General features: G+C 37.4%; 1 protein-coding gene across 1 annotated transcript in view; it reads left to right on the top strand.

Annotated features, from left to right (window-relative positions):
• The window catches only part of TASP1 (taspase 1), a 79,165-nt gene that overhangs the window by 42,410 nt on the left and 14,998 nt on the right, over nucleotides 1-21,757 (top strand). The window contains exons 11-12 of the mRNA XM_058802181.1: nucleotides 11,829-11,939; nucleotides 21,543-21,653. Coding sequence (XP_058658164.1) covers nucleotides 11,829-11,939; nucleotides 21,543-21,653 — 222 coding nt within the window. The remainder of the gene's footprint in view (nucleotides 1-11,828; nucleotides 11,940-21,542; nucleotides 21,654-21,757) is intronic.

Below are 21,757 nucleotides of genomic sequence, written 5' to 3' on the forward strand. Positions count from 1 at the left end.
GCATTGAGTAATGTTTAATGTTTATTGTTACATGACTTCAGAGAATAGCTGACTCATCAAATCACATTTGGAATTAAAATAAAATTTGAATAAAAAGTTAAACTCTAATTCCCCACAAGCTTTATCAAAAGTATCCTCAAAATTATTTGGTATAAGTGTGTGTTAAACCAGGTAATTTTAGGTGAGTAATTCTTCAGGAAATGAAAGGTTTCTCTTTTGTGCTGGTTTACACTTTTAAATATCTTTTTAGTGATCACTGAGAATAGAATATTTTATATTTTATTTTTAATAATAATATTTTAGTTTTGCTGGGAATAGTTTTATTCTGTGATTACCTTTGTAGAAACTTCCTTGGAAGAAGTTTTAGTTTAAGTTCCACAGTTAATAAATACAGCAGGCTTTATTCTTCAATTTTTATTAATTTTGTTCTAAAATCCTCCAATTGAAGCTTCAGTGTCTTTAAGTACCTGCCTCATTAGAAAAAAAGCAGGCTGGGGGAAGATGTCACCACACAAGTACTCAAAAGTAATCCCAAGTTCCTGCAGCTTTTTTTCAATGCTTGTGTATTATTTGAAGAAATTTTCGTTCTTCTATTGGTCCTGTAGCTGCTGGGAGGCTTCCTGCTTTTGCCTCTTCAGGAAGGATTTGGTATTAGCTCTTATGCCTTTTAGCAAGTTGTTTCTTAAATATTTTTGGCTATTGTTGTCATGTTTTTATGCTGAGTGTGCCAAAGGTGGTGATTCTGTTCTTGTTTGGGCACGACTTCAGCTTTTTGCACGGTAATTTCATACCTCTAACAGTCACTTGACCATGTTGTTTGAACACAGTGTCTTTGGTGGTTTTGGGGTTTTTGATTTTTTTTTTTTTTTGGCTTTTCAAAAGTTACTTCAAGGTTTACAAAATACAGCATATTGTAAAACTCATATTTTATGGTTATAGTTTAACAGGGCCTGGGACAACTAAATCAAAAGATGGAGACTTTCTAAAAACACAGTGGGAGAGATGGGGAAACTTAGGAATGACTGAGTTTAAGGGGCCCTAAATCCAAGGTTTATTCTGCAACTCTCAGTCTAAAATTCAGTTTCTGTGTAAATAAGTAAAGCCTTTCTGATTTTTTTTTTTCCCCATCAACTTTTTGAGACATTTTGATGTATAAACTCTGAATTATATTAAAATTAATATTTTGGTTGGGAAAAAATTGTTGTGGAACTTTATTGGCAGCTAAAGGATAAACATTACAGCAATTTAAGTATCTCCAAAGCAGTATTAAAATTCCAAGAATGTTGCAGTTGTGTTGGAGGCACACCCAGGATACCTGGGCAGTAACAGTGCAAGGGCCCTTCTGTGCAGGAATGATGGTGGAGGTGGAGTGAAATTAAATGAGATGTTAAATGAGATGAGCATGACCAATGGCCTTTATTTAGTATAAATGTAATTAACAGCTAAACTTGGTTTTGGCTCAGTGTAGAAGAAGCCAAATCTGTAGTGTTTAAAACCTTTTCCATTCATGTGTGCACACAGACACAAACAAAACAGGCTCCCCTTGAAGCACCCCTACCACCTCCCCACAAAAAGAGGCCAGAACACTTTGTAAGGCTGCTTGGATCTCTTTAGTGGGTGTTTTTTTGCTGGTATACAAATGTGAACACAGGAAGATGGGTATTATTTGGAGGGAAAACATTTGTGAACAAAACCCAGCCACAGAAGAAGCAATAGTCCGTTTTTTGGCTGTACTTTAAGAAAAAACTTCCTGTTTTTCCTGAGCATAATAAGAATCAAAGACTTCTTGCATGTTCTTCTCATTCAAAATAATGTCAAGTGTGACACTGAATTTCCTATTCAGTTGGAATATCTATGATGATTGTGAATATTCATTCACTAACTGTGCCAAAAGTAAAACTGCTGGTGTAAGGGGCAGGCTGTATCTTTCCTGGGAGAGAAATAGAGAAATACTAATTCTCTTTGGATTTGCAGAACCTTAACAATAAATATAAAGATAAATATAAAATTACAGTAACAGCTAATGCAGGACACTTTGAAAATTAAACCCAAGTGGAATTTTAGAGTGAAAGTGTAGAGACTGAAAATGTCTCACATTTCTTTCATCTTAACAAGAGCAGGAAATAGAAAGCATACAAAGGATGGGTGTGTGCTGTGTCTAGGTACCAGCCATTGAAGTCAGCGAACCTTTAATATTGCATTTCTGAAGATAGGTCTTGCATTGTTTACAAAATGCAGGAATTCTGTGACAAAAAGTTGCAAAATCTCCAGCTTTTACTAAAATTTATTTGAAGGGACTATTTGATACAAGAAAGGCACATAGGTTATCCAAGGGAGATTTAAAATACAACCTAATTTATGATCCCAGAGAAGGAGTAGAAGCTTGACATATGTTGAAGTCATTCAGAAAATTTAAGGATGCTAACAAACATAATTTGGTTTCAGGGCTGAGCCAGAGCTGTGTTTTGTTGAGAAGGTACAAGGAATGTCAGATTGCTGGATATACCACATTTATTTACAAGGTGTAGTTGAGGCTTTTGTCTGGGAGAAGTCTCCTGGTGATGTCTTGCTCTTGTCTCCTGCACAGAATCTTTTCTTGAATGGAATGAAAATCAGATTGGGAAAACAGCAGTGTTTTAGGGATGCATGTACAAACTGTATTTATTCTGTGTAAACTTCCTTGCCAGTTTCTTGTGTTGGTGAATTCACCAAGATTTAGAAAACTGTTAAGGTCTCATGACAAAAGCAGTGGCCTCTGTTCTCATAAAGGCATTTTAGAGATTAGGTCACAATACTTTAAAAGCTGTGTTGGATATATATTTGTACCCATAATGCATCATTCCATGAAGGATAAATAGCACACTTTGTGTTTTGAAGACTCACAGAATTGTTTAATTTGAAAGGAACCTCAGGAAGTCTTGTCCAGCCAGGTTTCTCTTGTTTTTGAAATTGACATCTATAAGGGAATTAATATATTCACTTTTCCTTGCCCCACCTTTTCCTGCTCAAATTGTGTTCACATCAGTCATTCTTTGCAGTCTATTGTGTCTCTTATGGCTGCTTTTGCAGGCAATGTGGGATAGGATGGAATAGGAATGACACCTGTGCAGAGATGGGCTGTGGTTGTTAAATTATTTGTTGAGTTATGCCCTCAGCCAGCATTTTGGTCTCCTTATGGCAGCCACTGGTCTGTGGATTCCTACTTGAAAACTCCTTTTGCAAACAAACCACAGTGATGTGCAAATCTACAGAGTAAATGCTTTTCAGGGAAGCTTTACTGCCAATAAATTGACCTGTGGTGCATAACTTTGGCTTTGTGATTCCTTTCTGTTGAGGGCAGCAGTGGCTGTGTTAGGATCCTGTGGATGAATACCTGGCCAGTGCTGTTTTGTAGAATCATGGAGTAGTTTGGTTGGAAGGACCTTAATGGATGGAACCCCTCTGCCCTGGGCAGGGATGCCTTCTCCTCTAGACCAGAGCTCCATCCAGCCTGGCCTTGAACACTTGCAGTAATAGGGCATCCACAGTTTCTCTGAGCAGCTTGTGCCACTGAATTACATTTATAATGTGATAATAAAGCTTGCTTCAAACTTGCATGTGTTGTTAGCCCTTACATAACACACAAGTGCAGCATTGTCTGTCTGGCCAGTCCTTCTGAGTCCCAATGCCCAGAGGAATTTCACATGCAGATCTTGTATCCTGCACAGATTGTTTGAGCTACACTGTGTGGAATAGATATTGTGATACAATTAATCTCTTTGTAGACACATGTATTATCTCTCAAAATCAGTCTGGTCCTGTAAGATTTGGGGAATGAGAGGTCATTTAATGCATCACAGATGAAGCAAATGGAGAAGAGTTCTGTCATTGTTACTGTGAACCAGAGGGTAGGAAGGGGAGCTCTATCTCTAGGCATATCAGTCTTTACCTATGAAGTGAATGTTTCTGTCAAGAGTTCATCCAGCCTGTGTGTCCAGATGCAGTTGGGAGGATTCAGTGCTGTAGCAGGTGCTGTGTGAGCTAACTCAGCACCACCAAAGTCTGGGAGAAGAGAGAGGAAGCCCAAGGCAGAAATTATTCGTGGGGATGGTAGCATGGAGAATCTAATCAACTAAACACAGTTCTGCAGTGTTCACAGCTGAGGGGTTTGTCCCCACAATGATCAGAATGGTTGTTTGAATTGCCTTTGGAAGGCTTGCTGGGAAGCAGACCTGGATGGATACAATAATCAGAGGGTTTATTGAAATTTTAATTGGGCTTGATGTTATAATATCTATGAGGCTTGAAGGATCACAGGCATGTGGAAGTTGCAGCTTCCTGCAGAAGGCTCAGTGCTTGCTGAGCAGCACTTTTGGAACCAGGGCCTCTGGGCACTTGGTCCTGTCCCTGCTGCTGAGCCTTGTGCCAGTGCCCTGAAATAGGTGCAAGGATAGAAAGTGACTTGAAGATGGTGGCAGACTGAACTCTCTTTCTATGGATTAAACACTTTCCTGGGATTTGAAAGTGATTTTATACCTTTAGTTAGCAAACACATAAGCCACTGTTATACTTCCCTCCCTGTAAGTTTTATATGACAGAAGTGATGTAGTTTAGAGAGGTGTAGGGTTTTTACAGAGATCAGTGACAGCAAAACTTCTGAGGAGGGCCTGGGTAGAAGTGTTTGCTTCTTTCTTTACAGCTTAACTGAATTTAATATTTAAAAATGTATTAAATGTAATGAAGAATGTAAAAAGTACATCCTCTTTAAGGAGCCTATGTTTTTTCTTCATTCTAACCTCTCTTGGAGATACATCTGAAATTATTTTTGTTCAGAGTAACTCAAAAAGCTTTTAAAATAAATTATCTGCCATTTACCACTATTTAGAACTTACGGTGCCAAATGAATGACTCCTTATTTCTCTAACTATTTTTTTCTAATCTGTGAAATGGTAGAAAAGCTGAATTAGTTGTTTTTTGGAGTGATTTGTGTTTATTTTTCCCATCTTAAAAATGTAGAGATGTGTTTTCCTACCTTTCCTTAGGGAAGGTGCGTTAGACATGTGTGTGTCTGCATGTTGAATTTCTTTTGTAATCTTTGAAACCTGCCCAAATTTACTGAAGTTTCAAGCTTTTGGAAAATTTCCATTGCATTTTCTTAGTAGGTAAATCACCTAGGATATTCTGTCTGCAGCAGGAATGTGCTCCATTGAGCCCTCTAGGATCAATGCTTTAGGAATTGGACAGGACTTTGTTTGCAGGTGTTTTTTCTGGCATTTGGTCAGTAATTTAAAAACTTGCCCTGCTAGAATGAAGACAAGATACAGCAGCTGATAGGAGAAAGAAACCTGAAATTATGTTACTTTAATATAATACTGTAGTATTCATGTATTACATTCTATGTAGTGCATTCTGCTAGACTGCAGCACTTTGTCTTTTGAGAATTACGCATTTTTTTTCCAATATGTATATACCTGTATCAGTGTCTTGCCAACTAAATATTTATATTGTACTGTATTTTGTTTTTGTAAAATCACTGCCATGCAAGGTTTTACTCAAATCTTTCTAGAGATGCTGGAAATGATGAGCAGAGCTTACTGAAATACAGGTTTCACAGTGTTTCCATGAGGCATAACTAGGAGTTATCCAGGAAACAGAGCGGAAATAGGAGTTCTTTAACTTGTTAGCTGATACTTCAGGGACTACTATTGAACTGAAAATAACATCAAAGCTTAGCAGGACAGAAACAACAGGGCCAGGTTCAGACTCTGCTGCGTAGAATAGATGATAAAATACAGATAACCTGTAACTTCTGTCTTCAGCTTCTGTAAAGCAAAGAGTCATACTTTGGCAGTGGAGTAAACTAGATGAATTTTTCCATTCTTGACTGTACATGAGTAATGCAAGTTTCCATTCTGTACTCCTTTAAAACAAGTTCCAACACTTTTTGTTGAGGTACTGTGTGTTTCAGAGCTAGACAGGCTCCTGCAGCCTGTCAAAGCTCCACAAGCTCTCTGCTTGTGGCTCACAGAAAGCAAACTCGATTTTCATTTCTCCTTCCATTCAACAGGAGCCTCTTTCATGTCTGAAAATTGGAAACGCGTGTTTTTCAGTGTGCTGCATGGATGTGTGTGTGTGTGTATGTGTGTGCCCTCTGGCACACCTGTTTCTAATTTCCTGACTTGAAAGCATCTCCCATCAAAAGGAGCAGAAAAACAATTTCTCTCTGACATGCTGCTCCTTTCCTTTGCCATCTTGGTTCCATTGGAGGAGCCTTAAAAGATGCAGAGCACGCATTGAATGGGATGTTCAGCTTATATTGTGCTGGGTCCTTTCTCCTCTTGTTGTGGTTATTTCAAGCATTAGAAATTTTCTTGAGAAGTCTCTATGCTGAGGAAAAAACCCAGTGATTTAATCCTGATTTTCTTGCATGAAGCTCAAATGAAAGATCCAAGTCTGTAGCAAGTTAAAGTTTGTATAAGCTTTGTATAAGTGAATCGTATGTTAGTTACTCTTTGGTACAGAAAGATTAGCATTTGAAATTTATTATATATTTTATATTATGAAATTATAAGCTTAGATTTCTTACCTTTTTCAGAATTGTATGCAGTGTAAGATAGTATCTAATATAATACCTAAAAGTTAAACATGTTAACAATCTTAAAAAAATAAAAACATAACAACCTCTCCTTCCCTCTAGTTGTTATGGAAGTTGTGCATAGGCTAACTAGCAAATTACTGCTGAAGTGGTAACTCCAGGGGACTACTGATACATCCAGAACAGGTAAATTATAGTAGGATAGCTTAAGAAAAAGAGACAAAGAAAAAAAAAGGTTGTAGATTGCTACACTGTTCTTGTGCAATTCTTGTAGTAATCAATAGGAGTATTTGGATTGGAGGTAAAAGTGTATTATTATCAGAAATTACACATAGCCACAGAAAAGGGAAGTTCTGTTTCACTGTTGGTCTGCCTGGCACTTTGAAAGAAACACTGCATTGTGGCATAACCCAAGATATGTGTCTCTCAAAATCAGTGTTGGCGTTTCTTTCTGTATGATCTTCAAGTGATTTTGTAGATAATATTCAAGTAATTTTCAGGCAGGAATAGAAACTTCTGGTTGAAGACAGGTTTTTTGGGATCTTTTTGGATTTTGTTTAGGTTTGTAGTTTGTTTACAAAATAAAGGTGTTGTGGCTATTAAGCTTCATTCTTCTTTTCTTCCCTTGTCATAGGAATCTGTTGCCATCAATGCCTGGAGCCTTTAGGAGTCTGTATATTCTCTCCCCTTAATCTAGAAGGCTAGAAACTTGCATCAAAATATCTGTCTGTTTCTGTTTATTTTTTGTAGGATCTTCAAGTGGTTTGGGTTGGGAAGGACCTTAAATATCAGACTTTAAAGTTCCTGCAGTGGGCAGGAACACCTTCCTCTAGAACTGATTCCTCAGAGCTCCTTCCAGCTTGGCCATGAACACTTCCAGGAATGGCACATTCAGAACTTCCCCGGGCAGTTCCAGTATCTCACCACCCTCATAGTAATGCTGTAACCTCATTGTAGAGGTCACCAAATTTGTCAGGCATGATTTATCAAAATAGTCTCTATAAACTCTGTTTTCTGTAGAAGTGTTTTTGCCTTTGCCAGAAGCAATCCTAGAGGAAGGCAGTTAATTGTACTTAGCCCTGCAAACATGGACAACACCAGTTCCACCAGGAGTTTTTTTGTCAGCAGAGGAGTTACAAGTAGGCAACATGGTGTTTGCAGAGTATTACTGTGTTAGGAAAGTAATTTGTTTTCTATATGAAAGTTATTTCAATGTGAAGCTGTAATTTAACCCAGTAAATTTTTCCAGCTAGTCGTCTGCATTTGAGTCACTTGTGTGAAATCTTAGGGAAGCATTTGTCTGTCATTGCAAAATATTCATCTCTGAAAAGTAATGAGCTTCAGGATACTGAAGAAGTCATCATCATAACTAGGGAAGGATAATAGAATGATTTTAACTCCGTTTACAGGAAAGTTACTAAAACAAATGTATGTGAGACTTTAATGTAGAATTGGAAAATTCTTAGTGGGAGTCCCTGTTGGTTTGGTTGTGCTTGGTAGTACTATTCAGTGAAAGAAATGCCAAATGTATTAACACTCCCAGTTAAATGTAGCATAGTGGGAGATAGTTATGCACATTAATCAGATTTACATTTTCATCAGCTTGTGTGCATGATTTGGAAATGAGTTTAAGCAGCTTTCACTGGAGTTGCTCTCTCGAGTCATGTTAATACAACTTTCTTGGAAGTTGGCTGATGCTGGTGGTTAGACTAAAGTGACTGGAACTATAAATCTGAACCCTCAACTTTATATTGTGAGTTACAAATCAGTTTTGATTGCTCTAGTAATGTAAACATTAATTTTGTGCCTAGTCCTAGTATTACCTACAGTCTGTCCCCAGCTTGAGGCTATACAGACATACAGATCTGCTAAACCTGCAAGAAATTTGGTTTGGATAATAGGAAGTGCAATTCTTTTTCTTAGCCTGTGTCTGGTCAAAGTATGTGACATACTGCTTAGATTTTTTTTTTCTTCTTCAAAAATAGATGTTCCTACATCAAAAACTACAGTAACAAATTTTTCTTTTGTAAATGGGGAAATTGTTTTCCTTAGTTATCTGTCCCTGCAGACTGCCAGCAAGTGATGTGCTGAAAGATTTTTACATACACTGCCAGCAGCAGGCTGTAAGTTTGTTGCCTTATAGGTTGACATAAATATGACAAAAAGAAATGACTCTGTCTGTGGGGATGTAGAGATGTGTGATGTGTTAGTAGAATTTCAAAGCTGCTTTCCTTGTGGTTGATCCTGGATGGGATGTGGGCTGCAGCTGTTCTTTAGCTATATTAAGTTTTCTCTCTCTGAATTTTTTTTGGAGCAGACTTGATGTTATGGGAACTCTTCAATAAAGTCATTCTCCTGGGGGGGAAATAACATTACACGTCATGCTAAAAAATGGCCATTGTTGTTTTTTTTTAATTCCAGTTTAGAAAATTCTTGAAAATTGTGAAGTAGTAACATCTGGTTTTATTACTTGATGCACTGAAGGTACATAGGCTCACTCTGATTTCTGTGTCTCATTTGTTTGATGCCTCTTTTAAGTCCCCTGCTTCTTATTTATATAGTTATATTTAAAGGTGTTACATGTTATATTTTAATGGTACTAACAGGTTTTTTCAAGAAAAAAACAGCTTTCTCAGGTTTTGCCAGAACATCTGCCTGTTTAATTTTATTTCTATTCTTTACAGCAAAACTTCATAGTGATTAAAGTTTCCTAGTTTTAAAAAAGTCCATGTTGTGATCTATGGGTAAAATGCATCTTGTGGGATTTTTTTCATGGTCTTCATCCATCACTTTGGAATAAATAGTAGGTAACTCACAGTTCTGTTGTGGACAGAAGCTTCAGAGTGTGAATATAATGAGGCAAATGAATAGACAGACCCTTCTGTAAGAAGATGATGAGATTGCTGTATTGCATGAGCCTCTTGAAGATTATCTCCTAACCAGGACACTTCTTTCATTAACTTGAGAACTTGTCAGTCTCAATGAAAACACTTTCTCCCTTGTGCTTTCAAGAACAACTTCCCCTGGCTGTGTAGTTGTTGTAGTATTTTGGCTCTTTCATTTTCCTCTAAATTTGTAACTGGATTTTACTCAGTCTGTTTGCTATACAAAACATTTTTTGCGTTTCTCTTGTGCCAGTTGTATGTAGATTCAATGCCAAAGTGTCCCACTTCAAAGAACTCAGTTTAGCTGAATTGCATTAATCAGGAGACACTTCCCATTAGCAGGGACACAGAACTGAAGACCAAGGTATTTTTGTGAAGATTGAACATAGCAGGATTTTGGGACATGTGTACACAATTTTTGAGCAATCTGGTCTCTAGGCTGATTTTCTGACATCTAATCATCTAATGCATCCATAGTGTTCCAGAGGGTGTTGTTTAGTGTTTTTTCTTCGGTTTGGTTTGGTTTGGTTTTTGGTTGGTGTGTTTTTTTTTTTTTTTTTTTTTTTTTTTTTTTTTTTTTTTTTTTTTTTTTGGGGGGGGGGGTGGGGTTGAGGTTTTTTTCCATCGTGAAAATGAGGGGGGGTAATTTTTTTCCCTTCTGTATTAGCAATCTTTGAAGAACAGTGGAAACTCGCTGTGCATTTAAGGGGAAGGGTATAATTGTGTGTCAAGCAGCCAGAGAGGGAGATTCTTTGAGTAGGTTGCCATGTTAGGATTTAAAATGATGAGAACTAGGAACCAGTCTGTGAGTCACTGCAATACACAGTGCCAGACCTGCCAACGTCTTTGTGCCCTGCTGTACCCACAGCAGCCAGTGCTCTAAACTCAGCATAGGCACAGGGATGAGAGACTCAGCAGGCTGCTCTGGAGCCACTTGGGGTTGGGTTTAATTATTAAATTTTTCTTTATGCCACATCTAGGCTGGCTTCAGCCAGTGTCTCTGCTCTGGGCTTGTCAGTGCTTCCAGTAAAGTGTGAGTTACTTGTGGAGACTGAGCTGCCTTTGTGTGAAGCCAGCCTAGGTCTGATGGCTTACCAGCTCCAGCTCCCTGCCACTTGGAAGCAACTAGTTTGTTTCCACCCATAATTTTTTTTCTGGAGGCTGTGTAGGTGTATTTATGTAGCTCTGTACCTGAGGTAATAAGTCCAACTGTATTATAGCAGATTTTTTTTTTATTATTATTATTCCAGTGCTTGCATCATCTTGTATTTAATGAGAAATATGCTAAAAATATTTATATATAATTGTGAACAGACTGTGTTTGACTTCTCTCTATGTATTCTGGTTCAAATGTAGTTTTAGGTCCTGATAAGTCACAAACCTGATCAAAATGCAGTCACTTAGATTTAGGTAATTGGAGATCGTTGTTATTTCACAACTCTCCATTAGTTGTGGTTTTTCCTTTCCTAACTGGATAACACAGTTCACCTGGCTCTTGGTTAAACCTCTTCTGGCTGCTTTGTCTGCTTCCCTGCCATTAAGGAAAAATGTCAAAAACAGGAGGCATAAGTAGTGTAATGACCTTGGTCTATATGGAGAAGGTATCAGCAGTGAATTGTCTGCCCAACAACCCCAGCTGGTCCAGTAAACATCCATGGTGCCATTTGGCTGCAGCTCTATGTCCCAAAGCACAGTACACGAAGGAAAAATGGTGTAGGAGACAAAATAGCAGGTGTGAAAGTGTTCCTACAGAGCAAGAGTAGCAGTAATGACCTGCTTGTCTTCACCAAAAGTAGGTTTTAGGGGATAGGTACAGAAAACACTGAGGCAATAAGTGATTGTTTGCAGAAACTTTTTAATTTCTTAAGGACAAACCTTTGAAAATTACAGGAATCTGTATTAGGAGTCCAGTGACCAGCCAATTTGGCAAAAAAACATGGCTGAATTCATGTATTCCTTTGTTGCAAAAAGGCTGAATCAGATGGACTAAGGAGAATATTCTGTCGTGCAAAAGGAGAGAGTTGCATGCAAGGATTGTTCCCAGGAAAATGATTAGTAAGAGGATTTTATCTGGATAGAGATGATTTCTTCTTTCTGTGATTTTTGTTTAGTTTCTGTTTGGTTTATGACTTTGTGGAGTTAAAATTTTAGGAAAGTTGTGAGAAAACCACTGACTTAATTTTTGAGTGACTCTATGTCAACCTTTTAAAAAGATAAAAATGTGTGGCAGAAACTTATCATTTGCATCACTGTGAAGAAACTGTCATTATTTTGCATAATCACAGCCAAATTAATGTGATGATATAAATTAATTACAGGGTTTCTTCAAAGTCATATCTGTATTTTGACTATTCTTAATATTTCTTTAGGTTGTGGAGAGCACCTTGTGAGGACCATACTGGCCAGAGAATGTTCATGTGCTTTGCAAACAGAGGATGCCCACCAAGCTCTCCTAGAGACTATGCAAAACAAGTTTATTGGTGAGTATATGGCCCACGTTGCCTAAATGCAAGTAACTCTATCAGAGATATTTATTCTTGTGATTTCTGTTGAAGCCTTGTGTTGCAGTTGGCTTCAGATTTAGTCTTGTGTTACATCTGAAAAATGTTAAACTACAGAAGAATATATTAGGATATTTAAAGGAAAACCCTTGGAAATACCTCAATTGTTCTGTGAGTCATAGAATACCCAGAGAGGTTTGAAGAAAGAATTTCCTGTCTGAATCACAAGCTGTGGTGTACAATTGCATATTTTAGAATTGATGAGTTAGGAGCATTAGTAAAAATTATTCATCATGTTAACTCTTTTAAAAATAGTAAACTTCAAAACCATTTCTTGTTCTAATTAAATGCTTTGGACAGGCAGATTCTGGTTTGCTATTTACATAGTAAAATTAATTTGTTGGAAAAGTGAAATATACTTTGTTAAAAAAACAATTTTTAATTTAAGAGAATTGTATAATATATCTTCAATTTCATATAAATATATATATTTTTTCTTTGCTTAAATCATAACCAAAAATATGAAAGTGGATTTTTAAATAACCATAAAATCTGCTTTTTTGAAAATTCCAGTGGAGCTTCTGGTGTATATGTTGACTTGCAGTGTTTTCATAACCCCTTAAATTTTTTCAAGCTTTAGAATCCACAGACAATTTTCATCTTGAAAATTCCTTATGGACAGCATAATACTTGAACGCTGTGCTGCCAAAGCTTGTTGTGTGATACTTTAATTAGAACTGAAAGAGGGGCATTACACAGCTTTTGGGGTCCCAGGGACTAATGCGCTTGGTCTTGGCAAGCAGTGCATTGCAACTTCTTGATTTCTTTTTCTAGTGTTGAATCCATGTTAGATTTTGCTTCTGACATTTGACTGTTTGAAGGGAAGTCACCTTTCCATTGGAGACTGCACTTGATAATCTGCTGCTGTACTGTGGTCACTTCTAGGTATTGTAAGAGTGCAGAACACTCTTATGTGTTCCTCAAAAAGATTCTAATCTAAGCAGAAAAAATGTAGCTTTTTATATTTAATCGCTCATTCCAGTGCATGGTGGCACAAAATTAGGAGTTTGTGTACCCAAAAGAAGCCTTTAGGAAGGATGTTTGTGATACCTTTGCTAATTTCTAACCTGCTTTGCAGATGTTGTATGGAAGTGACCTAACTTTAGGAAAGTCAAATTTTATTCCATGCTCTTAAAATTTATTCTGCTGTTTGTTCTAAGAGTGCTAAAAGCAAGCCCAAATTGTACGTAGCCTTGTGCCATTTCATATTAATGCATGTACATACAGAAGATGGAAAGCTACTGATGGAGTAATTCATAGAGACTGGCTGATAAAAGCCCAAAATTTAAATTGTTTTAGTTCAAGCTGCCTTCTTTGAATTGCTTTGAGTTTTCTGGATTTTCTTTGTTAGGTTTGGTAATGGTTAGCTAAAAACACAATTCTCATTTTGCTGTTTAAAGCAAATGTATTTTGCCACCACTTTGCATATAAAATGTTAACTGGCTCCTATGTGATACATCCATTGTGTTCTTTAGTGGAAATGGGAAAATGTTTCTGTTGGAAATAAGAGCCTATTAAATGTTGCTGAAGAATTTGTTACACCTGAGCTATCAATTGTAGAGAAAGAGGAGCTGCATAGACAGAGGTACCAGGATATCAGTGTAGTGTGTTATTGCCTTGGGAAAACACTAAACCCAGCTAAACAGCAGAAAGTGAAAAGAGTGAGAGACACGATTAAATTGAAAAGAAAATTTGAAAAAAATTGTAGTATCTGCTCAGTTATACTCAGTAGTATCTCAGTTATATTCTGGGCAGTGCTGACGTGGGGAAAAAAGATAACACCACCTTTGTTTTTTGTATAGATGAAGTGCTTGGATTAGAAAACAAAATCTAGTTTGTGCTCATCTGTCTTGTGAATGAAGACTGATGGAGGAAAACACCAAAATCCAGATACATCTTGCTGGTTACCTGTGACATAGTATTGAGGTTGTAGCTGGTAGAGAAATTTTGGCCGTCTTGGCAGTTCTGCAGATGGAATGTCAAGTTACATGTGGCAAATACAGTGCAACAGTTAAAAACATGCATGAAAAACAGTAGGTTTCTACTAAATAGTTTTTTTGCTGTGGCTTTTTATAAGTGATGTGCAAGTTGATAGCACAGGATGTGTGCTATGGTGCAGAATTTCTTACAGTGAAATATGAGGATAAATGGGGTAATAGACTCCTTGCTGATGGCTTGGATGCTTCCCTTGCTTTCCTTAGAGCCCTGCTTTGTGGTCTTGTCAAACTGTCACCAGAATTATAATGGACCCAGGCATTATAAAGGACCCTGCATTTGACAAAGCTGAGCTAGCATGTTTTATCAGAAGTCAAAATGTGTGTTAGTTGTATCAAAGGGATGAACAGCTGATTTTGGCAGTTGCCATCAGATTGGTGCTTCCTGTTTACAGGACTCTGAGTCTCTGCAGAGTCCTGGGAATCCTTCCAGCTAGGGAATGCCTGGCTTAGACAGTGAGTGCTGTTTAAACAGCAGGTGATGAGCAAGCTCATGTCAGATGTGCTTCTCTCATCCTTTCTCAGAGCCAGCTTACTGTGGAGAATGCGCAACTGCTGGTTGATTCAGAGGTGAGAGAAATGAAATACAGACTTTCTGTAGATGGAATGGGCGCCATATCTTTAGTCAAAGAGTGCAGAAGGTTTGGTTCACAGTTAAAGAATGGTGTTCTGTAAACACAAATACCTTCCAGACAGAAGAAGGGAGGATTTTGTTACTCATCATTCCTTTCAAATACAGCCAACTTTGTGTTTGTAGACTCCAATGTAGACTTAGAGTAAATATTTGTGTCATCTCATTGGCTGGAAATCTGGGCTTTTAACAGTGGCAGCATTACCAATGGTACTTTAGAACTTCTTATGAAGTATTAGAAAATAATGAGCTGGAAGACATAGTTGAAATGTGATATTTGTGCTTTCCTTAGCAGAGATCTGTTTGTCTATTCTTGCATTTTTAAACTGCACTTCAGTTGAGCCAAGTCTGCAGCAAGGTAATAGCAGAAGAATAATGCTGACACTTTCCCTTCTAAAAATGTAGTGTCAAAATCCTCTCTTCTGAGCAAGACTTTGGACAGCTAAGAATCATAGAAAATTAATTTCCTGATTATTAGTTATGCTTGTGGGGAGGAAAAAGCCTCATACTTCAACAGTTACAAGACTGACTGGCACTGCACAGTGTTGTAGTTACTTTATAGTAGATTAGTTTCCTTTGGTGCTGGATCGCTCTAAGCGTTGTAGTATCCTTTGTGGTTTTCTAGCAGAGGAAACAAACTGTGGAAGCATTATTATGCTTCTCCATGACACAGAGAAAAGGATTTCAGAAGAGAATGAAGTGATCCTGAAGTTTCATAAACACAATGTGGTCATGTTCCACAAGGATTTTTTTATAGGTCCTCTCTATGCTTCTTCATGTCAAAAGCATTGGGATTTTAATAGTCTGTTGTATCCTCAGTTATTTAATTTCTTAAAACCTTATCTGTAAGTTTTAAAGTGCAAATGTTTTCTCTTGCTTCTTTAAAAATTCAATAGAGATGTTGTAACTTGATGTATCATGAAATATAAAGACCTCTGATTGAGACAGCTTGTGCTTAAACATTCACCAAATAATGGTGCATGAAATTAAAAGCAGGCTTCATTTAGTGCTTGTTATATTTGGAGTTTACTGGGATACGCAGCAGAAACAGTGGCAAACAGCTTCACTTCCACCACACTCTGTGCACAGGCTGACAGTCCAGTGGCCAAGGTGATCTGTACCTGTTGATCTGAAAGAGTCAGAATTTCACTCACACAGTGCCCAAGAAGGTTTAGAATTGTTTAACTGCCCTCTGTTAAAACTGGGGGATGCTAAAGCACTTAATTGGTTACGCCACACCACAGCCAGTGTTTAGACCCAAGTTCTAAGCCTTTGAAAGCTGATGTAAACAATGAAGCTGGTAATGGTTTCTCTGCTATGGAAGAGTGTGAATGTAGCACATCTGATGAGCAGCTGTTCATCCTTCAGCTGGGTAAGTGTAAATAAAACACTTCATTTACAGCTTGGTGTTGAATCTGTGCTAGAGTGGTTCTGTGCAGTAACTACAAATGGGGAAAAAGGCGCAATATGAGAAGTGAACAGCTTCATTCCCATCATCTGGAGGGACCAATCTTCATCACAGCAGAGCTTTAATTTACAAAAGATGCTAAAGACAAAGTGTTCTTCACCTGTAACTGTAGCTCCTGCAGAGCAAGGCTGAATGCTGAGGCCATTATTTGCTTTAACACTTGCAAAACTCTCAGTTCTGTTCCTGATCAGCAGCTGAACCTGGGTCATGGTGTTCAGTTCTGGCTGCTCTTGCAGAACTTGATGGGATCGGGGAATGTGGAGTAGCTGTGATGACCTGCTTGCTTGTTTTTGAGAGACCATTGCTACAGATTAATAACATACAAAAATACATAAATAAAAATGTAGTGATGCTTTCTGTATGTCACATAGTAATAACAGAGTAGTTGAGCTTTGAAGGAAAGATATGTGTTTTGTAAAATATAATTTTGTGACTAGGGAAGGTAAGGATTTGAGCAAAACTAATGAAATATGGGGTTTGTTTGGTTTTGTCTTACCCCTTTTCTCTGCTGTGGCCAGTCAGTGCTAACATTATTAGTTAATGCTGCAGTTGGAATTTTACTTTGGATCTTTCATCCCACATTCCTCAGTGGTTCTGCCAGCGTAACTGGGAAAGGAACACTGGGCTTCATGAGACTTAAAATGGTATTTAAAGTCCCAGCTTTTTGTAATTTTGTCATTAGCAAGCTATTAGATCAAAGATTTATCCAGCAATTCTGTTTTATTGCAGTGGAAAACAATATTTTTGGTGTATTTTAACTAAATTTTGAATTTGTACAGGAAAACCTATTTTTCTGAAAAGTACAGAGTGGCTAGGTTCCAAATAAGGAAATGTGGGCATGGCTGAATCCCAGATAAGGACATGTGGGTGGGGCTATGCCAAATAAGGATGTGTGGGAGGGGTTTAATTCCAAATAAGGAAATGTGGGCATGGCTAAATACAAATAAGGAAATGTGGGCAGGGCTCTGCCAAATAAGGACTTGTGGGTGTGGCTTAATTACAAATAAGGAAATGTGGGTGTAGCTAAATACAAATAAGGACATGTGGGTGGGGCTATGCCAAAATAAGGACATGTGGGCGTGACTGAATTCCAAATAGGCAGTGTGGGTGTGGCTAAATCCAAACAAGGAAGTGTGGGCGGGGCTAAGACCAAATAAGGACATGTGGGTGTGGCTGAATTCCAAATAAGGAAATGTGCATGTGGCTGAATTTCAAATAAGGACTTGTGCATGGGCTATGCCCAAATAAGGACATGTGGGTGGGGCTATGCCCAAATAAGGAAATATGGGAGTGGCTGAATTCCAAATATGGTCATGTGGGCTGGGTTATGCCCAAATAAGGAAATATGGGAGTGGCTGAATTCCAAATATGGGCATGTGGGCGGGGCTGTGCCCAAAGAAGGAAATGTGGGTGTGGCTGAATTCCAAAAATTGTGTAGGAGGTGGGAGCCAGATCACTGTTTCTTTCTGATGAGAAACCATTCTGCCTTTAATGTACATGGCAGTATTTTAGTTCCACTTTTTCTCCTCCTCTTGAAATACTAATTAAATGTGTATAGAAAAAAGTCATTAGCTATATTGTTATTTTTTACAAAAGTCTGCTCTGTTATTGTTTTTCTCAATGGATTGGCTGTAACAAATGAGTTTCAGAACTAAATTAAAGAAATATGTTCCTAACCTTTGAATTCAGTGTTTTGACAACAGTCAAATTAACTTGTGTGCATGGTACATGGATTCTCATTAGAAATAAAGTATAATAATGTACCAAAAAAAGTATAATACTTTTCTACCATTATTTTTACAGATCCAGTGATGGATACATAGCATTCAGCTGTGTGGAATTTTGCTTGCTGTAGACCTACTCATTTGCACTGTCTAGTTTGATAAAATACATTCTTTAGCATAATTATAATCATCATCAGTAGGTCCACATATCTAGAAAGATCTTTGTTTAAAAAAAGTATTATATTTTAATCCCTCTTTTAACATTTTTGAAAAATTGCTTTAATTGAAAAATAAGTAACTTTTAAACAATATGCATTTCAGCATGTATTTAATTTGGCTTAGGGTCTGGTTTTTAAGAGCAGAGGAACAGCCTGAATTTACTGTAACATAGAATATTGTAATGTTATTGTAGGCAACTCATTTTTGACACTTCTTAGAGATTGATTCTTTACAACTTAGGCAGTGAATTGGAGACATAAACTGTATTGTCGCTGATTTTGCAGAGATGATTTAGCTGAACTTGCTGCTGAAGGCATCTGGGATGGGAGAGGGTGGAGTCACTCAATTTCCTTCTGATGTCTGGGAATGGAGGCCTTGAACAGAAACAGGGAGGCAGGGTGGCCATGGGTGGGAAGATCCCGGATCTTTGCAGGGTAGTAGTGCAAGTGACTGTGTCCTCATTTGCTGCTTGTGTTTGGAGATGGAAACAAGGGGGATCTTCTTTTTCAGACTTCTGCCACCATTCCAGGATAATGTTCATTCTGCAGGTAATGATGAAATGGTGTAGAAGATCAAAAAGGCAAGCAAGGTTATGTTTTTGTGTGTAGGAGAGATAATGTCTCCCACCATTCTTGCTTTGTTTGCATAACACAATTTTTAAAGACATTTGGTTCAGTGTTTCATTCAAATTACCTGCTAAAAATCACTTTAAGTAATTTTATTCATCTCACACCAGTAGACCTTACAAAGTTAGTGCAGTGTGACCTGGTTTCATGTGGCATAAACAACATTTCTTCTTAGTCCAAGGGCCCAACCTGTGTTATTCTTAAAGAAGTCAATGTCTTGCCCATCTATTGTGTTTTGTGGGTGCTGAAATTAAGACTTTTATCACACTTTTATCAGGTGCACTGCTGTTAAGTAAATCCTCTTCTGGAGTTTTCTAGTTGCAATAGGGTGGCAGTGTACTTCAGCAAAGGCTGAATTAATACAGTCAGTTTTCCAACTTTTGAGTGGTCTTCAAAGCCTTTGAGTTTTGTGGGCTGGTAATAAAGTTTCCATGGTGCATTATCATTGAAGGAAGTAATTTGTTCAGAAAACAATTGTGTACATACTTAGGGCAGTATAATGGACACCATGTTGAATGTCAATAAATAAATGCTATTTATGCTGACAGAATTGGGGCTCTCAGTTGTTCATGTAGAGGTTAAGCATCTTTTTGGATGAAGTTGTAAGCTGAAGACTCTGTCTTATGTGCTTGAAGCTCAAATTTAAATTACTTATTTAAACCCTTTTTCAAAAAAAACACTTACTTTGAGTGATTTGTTTTTTTTATTCTGTGTTTCACTGAAGATGAATATTTTGTTCCTGCAAAGAAATCCCTGTAAAAATGGAAGTTTTTTGATGGAAGTGCAGTGTTACTGTTCTGCTGCAGAGTCTCTGCAATGAAAGAAATATACTGCTAAGCCTTGTGAAATTTCAGAAGACCATATCCAAGTTACTCAGATTGCTGACAGTTTGGTCAGTCATGATGGCACATTTGACAAAAATACTGGGAAAATGATGAAATATATAATTAGCTTATTTACAGACTGGCCTTTCATCTCTTTTTTTCAGAGTGTGGGAGAAACAAAATCCCTAAAATAAGTGATTAAACTAATGGAAGCATTTCTAGAACAAGACTTCAGTGGAACCAACTCTATAAACTATAATCAGTAGTTGCTGTCTGGTATTATGTGCCCTCATACAGTCCCAGTGTTTTACTGTGTGTGCCCTCGAACACGCTGTCTGCTGTGAATGCTGTTTGCTGGCTGTGTTCTGATGAAGTAGAACATTTTTAGCCATTCTAATTAAAGAAATAATTAATATTTTTCACTAGAACCATGGAAGAATCTTTCACAGCTCTTGAAAGGGAAGGAGAAACTGCTTATTAAAAAAAGAAACCTGAGCTTTTCTGTCTCTTTGCAATGACTTTTCACCACAGCTTAGAGAGCTTGGACTTTTCACCATGGCTTAGAGCCTAAATCATTTGTGCAGTTTAGTGTAAGATTAGGTCTGCAGACCGAGTTCAGGTAGAAGCATTGTCTTTGAAGTGCCTGATTTTGACTTGGGTGGTAAAACCCTTCACAACTTTCCAAGCCTTGTGTTTCTATTTTAACCAAACATATTTTCCTGTTTTATCTTCTACCTTATCATGGGCTGGATTCTTGTTTCACAGGGACTTGGTCACAGTCAGTAATACAGGAGAGGTGTATTACTAGGTGTAAGTAGTAATAGTTCTTTTACAAAGCAAGTGGCACTTTAAAGATAATAATCTGTTTGCATTAAATTAACTAAGATATTATTGTTTATTAAGCACACTGCATTTATTATCTTCCTGCAATGTGGGCTTCTATTGCAATGGCCACCTTGTATCATTTTTCAAGGTGGCTGCTCTAATGTTTAGAGAAAACACAATGAAGCTTTTAGTTTTCCTTATGGTAATGCTCAAAGTTGTTTTTTATTGGGCAGTTTTGTTGTTATTTGCATTAAAGGAGTAATTTTCATCATACAAATAGTTGTGGGCAAGTTAAAGGAGACTAATGAATAGATCTGCTCTAAAGTTCTAGTGGCTGGCAAATTACAGTGCCTGTACACTAATTTATTTAAAAGAAAGAATTGAAAAGAATTACATTATATGGCTGTTGCAATTGTACGTTCAGTTTTAAAAGACAGTATAATGCAGATGTGTAACTAGCATGTCTATGGGCCTAAGTGCAAGAACTTGATTAATTTTGTGGCTCAAGATATTTTAAATTGTACATAAATTATACCATTGTTTCTACATTTAAAGTAATAGGAATCTTATTTCAAGTTGCAAACCAGAGAAAAAATACTTAGACTTGGTTCAGCTACCTTTAAAGCTTTTCCAGCTTCTGATAGAAGACTCTTGTGTCCTATGTCATAAATTAACAACATAGGAGCCACTGTAAAAAGGACAGCAAGGCAGACAGTATAGCAGTCCCATGATGCCTCTGTACAAAGGGCTTTAAGTTGGCAAAAAGGAATAAACTGTAAAAATGACCTAAATTTGCTTGATTTTTTTTAGATCTGTCTTTATATAATCTATAGAACAGAAAGAGCTAAATATTGAGTCACAACTGTTTTTCAACTTGACACACCATTTTTCATTATTATATTTTCCTTGGTCCATCCAAATTACATTTGAGGTTTGCACTCACAAATATAATTTTTAATGTTTTTGTTTTGTTCCATGTAGCTCTTCATTTTTTTTGATTGCTGGTGAATTAGTAGATTAACATTCCAGAAAATTATTCTTTTGAAACAGTAGGAAAAAGAGAACCGATGCTTTTGTAAAAGCACTGTTTGAGCTGTCATTTTCAACCCTTAGTGACAAGATTAAAGGGAAAAGGCAGAAAGTCAAATTAAGAAAAAAATGCCCAAGAAATTGTTCCTTTGCAAGTAATTCTCCCCCATGATTTTGGCCAGGTTCACCTTTCCTAGCCAATGAAGATGGTGTGCTCGGAGGTGTGATCGTTCTCCGCTCCTGCAGGTGTTCAGCAGAGCCTGAATCCTCACAGGAAAAGCCAACTTTACTAGGTAAGGAATTGTTACTCATTTTAATTTAAAATGAAGGGTGAAGTGAAATCTGTGTGTGTGTTTGAAAGCCACAGAGAAAACAAAATGGAATTGACATTGAAATA

This window comes from Ammospiza caudacuta, chromosome 3 (genome assembly GCF_027887145.1).
Source record: "Ammospiza caudacuta isolate bAmmCau1 chromosome 3, bAmmCau1.pri, whole genome shotgun sequence".
NCBI lineage: Eukaryota > Metazoa > Chordata > Aves > Passeriformes > Passerellidae > Ammospiza > Ammospiza caudacuta.